This window comes from Penaeus chinensis, chromosome 3 (assembly GCF_019202785.1).
Source record: "Penaeus chinensis breed Huanghai No. 1 chromosome 3, ASM1920278v2, whole genome shotgun sequence".
Taxonomy (NCBI): Eukaryota; Metazoa; Arthropoda; class Malacostraca; order Decapoda; family Penaeidae; genus Penaeus; species Penaeus chinensis.
The window spans coordinates 30,891,914-30,896,913 of record NC_061821.1 but is presented as its reverse complement, the minus strand read 5'-3'; the positions used below and the strand labels follow the sequence as shown (position 1 = coordinate 30,896,913).

At 32.7% G+C, this 5,000-nt stretch overlaps 1 protein-coding gene across 1 annotated transcript in view; it reads left to right on the top strand.

The window, feature by feature from the left end:
* Positions 1-5,000, top strand: part of LOC125041132 (titin homolog) — a 24,463-nt gene that overhangs the window by 19,124 nt on the left and 339 nt on the right. Inside the window, exons 7-8 of the mRNA XM_047635918.1 lie at positions 2,696-2,832; positions 3,824-5,000. The exon at positions 3,824-5,000 is cut by the window's right edge and continues 339 nt beyond it. Of these exons, the coding sequence (XP_047491874.1) occupies positions 2,696-2,832; positions 3,824-3,948 (262 nt within the window). The 3' untranslated portion in view covers positions 3,949-5,000. The remainder of the gene's footprint in view (positions 1-2,695; positions 2,833-3,823) is intronic.

The following is a 5,000-nucleotide window of genomic DNA, read 5'->3' as shown; positions in this document are numbered from 1 at the left end:
TGCACTGGATTTGTGGTAATGTGTTTATGATTATTTTTTTGTATTGATGTTCTTATGATATTAACAACAAGGGTAACGACAACGTCAATAAAGCAACAATAATAACAATAAAATAATGATGACGAGGATGGTAATAATAATGAAAACGATGATGATAATGATAATAACAATAATAATAGTAATGATAATAAAAGTGATAATATTGATGATTATAATGATAATGATAATGATGAGTCTCATAATATTTATATTAAATACAACAACGACAATAATAATAATAACAATGATAATAATAATAACAATGGTAATAATAATAATGATAATAATGCTAAGAAGAATAACTTAATGATAATAATGATGATGGTAATCATAACAGTAATAATAATATTAATGATGATGATGAGGATAATAATAATAATAATAATAATAATAATAGTAACAATAGTAACAATAATGATAATAGTAATAATAATAATAATAATAATAGTAATAATAATAATAATAATAATAATAAATAAATAAATAAATAGAAATAATAAATCAATCAATCAATAAAAATGATAATGATAATATTAGTGATGATGAGGATGACGATGATGATAGTAATAGTAGTAATTATGATAATAATAAAATAATAATAGCAATGATAATTATATCAATAATAGTAATAATAATGATAATAGTTATAGTTATAATAATAATAATAATAATAATTATAATTATTATTAATAATATCATTATTATTATTATTGTTATTATCAAAACAACAACAATAATTAATATTATTATGGCAACAATAGTAATATTAACCATTGATAATCAAAATGAAAATAATAATAATAACAATAATTACAATAATAGATAATAAAAATGAAAATAATAATAATAATAATAATAATAATAATAATAATAATAATAATAGTAGTTGTTGTAATCCTCAACCTCATCATGTACCATTATTAATTTTATCATCATTATTATTATAATTATTGTTATTGTTTATCTTTATCAATATTATTACCGTCACCATCATCATCATTACTTTTGTTGCTTTTACTATTATAATCATCATCGTCACCCTTATTTTACTGTCACCACTACCATTACTGTTTATATAACCATTTCTATTACGATTTTGTTTTATTATTATTCTATATTCATTGCCTCCTATATCCCTTGTAAAAACGTTCAAGTCTTTCCTGCTCATTACGCTGAGCATAAGGTAGTAAATACGAAAAAGTTGTAACATCAGTTTGTTAAAGTATATCACGTGCATGTAGAAAACACATTCATAATTAAATCTTGTAGACGAGGAAACGGTTTGATTTATTAATAACGTTTTTTTTTTTTTTTTTTAAATCCAGGATTATTATCATTATTACTATTATTTTCATTATTATTATTGTTATTATTATTATTATTATTAGTAGTAGTAGTAGTAGTAGTAGTAGTAGTATTAGTATTAGTATTATTTTTATTTTTACTATTATTATAATGATGATGATGTCGATGATTGATGATGATAATGATGATGATGATGATGATGATGGTGATGATGATGATGATGATGATGATGATGATGATGATGATGATGATGATGATGATGATGATGATGATAATGATAATGATAATGATAATGATAATGATAATGATGATGATGATGCTTGAGAATGGAATCAACTATAATTTAATTTTGCATAAAAAGAGGAAAAAAAAAAAAAAAACATGGTCTTCTACAATAGTGTTTACCTTCGCTGCCTTCGATAATGGCTCTCAAAGTCGGTGTAAACAATGGCTAATAGTACACATTTGTTCGATGTAATGCAAACATCGTTAGGCGTTTACAAGGTTATAATATGTGGCTTAGCCCGGGACATGGCTAAAGGATTAAATGTTCTGCGGGGTTATGGTAAACGTATTGTAGAGTATTTTATCTTTCTCTCTTCTATTATTCTATCCTATATGTCTTTCCGTCTTCATCTCGTAACACCTCTCTTTAGTAATCTTTGATTTGTTGTCTTATCATCACAATCATAAGTGTTTTGACATTTCTATTTGTTTATTTAGGTTATCTATTGAGAATTCGATCCTCCACACCTTTCGCTTTTACCTTCCGTTCATCATCGTCTTCCCCATTGATCTATCCCTTCTTCAGATACACGTTTTGATAACATTTACTTCCTCATGCACTGTCTAATCTTACAGCTAGTCAGTCCCATGATTATAGATACCTAAAATCACATTAATTCGCCCACACCAACTCTATATACCCACACCTAAGTCACCCACACGGCTATTGAGGAATTAATGTCGAACAAATTGCAAGTAGAACAACGAAGGTAAGTACAGGAAAACACATGAATATACCGAAGGCGTTTTTGCATTTATTGCTTCATCAGGGTTTGCCCAGAAGAAGCATCAGGGTTTGCCGCGATCAAGCAGTAAATACGAAAAGGCCTTCGGCATATTCGTGTGTTTTCCTGTAATTCCCTTCGTTGTTCTACTAGCCACACGGCTATGAACTACCAATACTTATATAAAGTCACCCACACTTACACAACATTACTAGAACCATAACACCTTTAACAACCCAAATTACTGTAAGTCACCCGCACTAGCCAAGCTCACACTCAGTCAGCAACACAACCTTAATCCATTCTTACTAACTCACTAACTCGTCCTCTCCCCCACCCAGCGTGAAAACCGACATGAGCAGTTCAGTCATAGTGTCCACCCTGTTCATCGCAAACGCTACTCCACGCGACTCTGGCAACTACACCTGTTCGTTGGGCGATGTAGCCACGGGCAGTGTTCTCGTGCACGTGCTGAACGGTGAGTTATTAGAACTGTGGAGTGGTGAACGGCGAGTAATTATGAGAACTACGAAGTGGTGTATGGTGAGTTTTTCGAGAAATGTGGAGTGCTGAACTGTGAGTTATTAGGGGAAATGTGGAACGGTGTACTATATAGACTACACGTACATAAGATTTCAAGATTCAAAGACATGCTACAGTTTGATTTATATTTTGTATAATCACTTCTCAAATGATAGCGCACGATGATACTACAACGTGAGACGCGCAAATGAATCGGCGATTGATCTTGTTCTGCGATGTGCTACCACTGCAGTATATCATTCGTATGCAGTATATATATTGAAATCGAATCGGATATATTTATTCAGTTCAAAACGATTAATAAGAAATTTTATTAATTAAGCTTACATAGACAAAATTTAACATTTTTTGTTTTTGGAATATTCCCTTCATTTTCTATTACATATTTGGTATAAGTATCAGTGTTTTTTATATTTAACATATACTATTAATTATTCCAATTATACTTTAACCTGCTTAACTGCTTCGCCTAGCATATTCTGTTAACTTCATGCGGAAGTTCATTAGACCTGAATTTTTAACTAGTATAATAAGATTCAAATGTTCTTCGGTGTTATATTTTTGGAAAGTTTTAGTAATATTTAATGTTAAATATTTCGTTCTGATTTATTCACTTACATGGTGACAAGTCACACAGATACGCGCACACGCACGCGTGTATGTGGAGGTGTGGTGTATAACAATGCTTTTTGCATATACGGAATACATATATAACGCCTATTGTTGACTGTTTTAAACGCATAAACAATAGGAAGGAATGGATATTGAAAATAATCACACATCCATCACAAATGATCATAGGATTATCCATCTGAATTTGCAATTTAGTTAATCTAGTTCAAACATATTACTTCCCATACCTGTCACGTAACCTATAATTGAAATAAAGCTGTTATTAATGAGGACATCTCTCCGCGCCCCAGCAGGTGAGCACCCGGAGGCCATGCAGCAGGGCTCGGGGACGAAGGACCTCTTCTCCCTCTTCCACGTGGTCCTGCTCGCCATCGCCACCACCATATTCAACACAATCTACCCTAGCCACGGCAGATGATCTCTCGGAGGTGCAAGTCACTCCAGGAATGCCCCAGCTGGCGTGTGAGGTCAGCTGAGGTCGGATCGTACTTGGTGTGGGAGCAAGAGATTAAAAAGGTAGTCACGTGATAATATGATAGAAGGGATTACATTGCTTGCTTTACCACCAGGAGCGCCAACCCTTGAAGATCTGGCTCCAAGTGAAGTATTTCATTAAGTGTGTAAGGTAATCGAACTCCATAATTTTAAGAGTACCAAAGGCGGTTTATTTCGAGGTCAAACTTCAATGTCCTTCATGGAGAGACTCAGTAATGTCTCTCTTACTGTCCCCTCCCCCCTTTCCCTCCCCCTGTCCAAATCTCCCTGTGCTAGAAATATCATAACCTTGAATCCATCTTATCTAGTATCCAAACAGAGATTAAAACCAAGAAGAAAAGTGTACGGGATCTAACTCAAATTATTATTTTTTAAATCCTAGAAAGTGAAACTAAAGCGTTCTTCCAGACCTTACTGCACGCAAGGAGGTAGCTGACCGTGGTTGATCTCGCGTGCACAGGTCAGACCAAGCTGCGAGTGGGTGACGTCTTGTAAACAAAGTAAACAAATCAGGCGGAGACGAAGTTGTAGGAAAGGAAAAAAAAGTCTGACATAACAGGCGAATAAAAAACAACTAAACTGAGATTACTGATATTATCTATATGCGTTGCTGAACACCGTGTAAGGAAAGCAGACGGGGGAATTTAAGAGTATTATATATTATTCAAATGTGAATTATGGTGCCAGACGGGTCAAACGTTCAGTATATATTATAATCATTCTGGTGTACAGCTCAAATTAATAGTAAGTTGCCATGAATGATGACATGCTAGTTAAGTTTAAGCTTAGCTAGCAGACCCTAGTCAAGGTTATAGATTTAGGAAATAAACTGCTAATGGTTATCAGACAAAGAATCGGAAAAGAAAATATAATGAATGATATAGTATTCACATGAGGTGTACGTATCGACAACATCAGTATTCGAACGATTACTAAGAGCTATATTGCTAAAATATTGGAAGGCAGTGGTTTAAT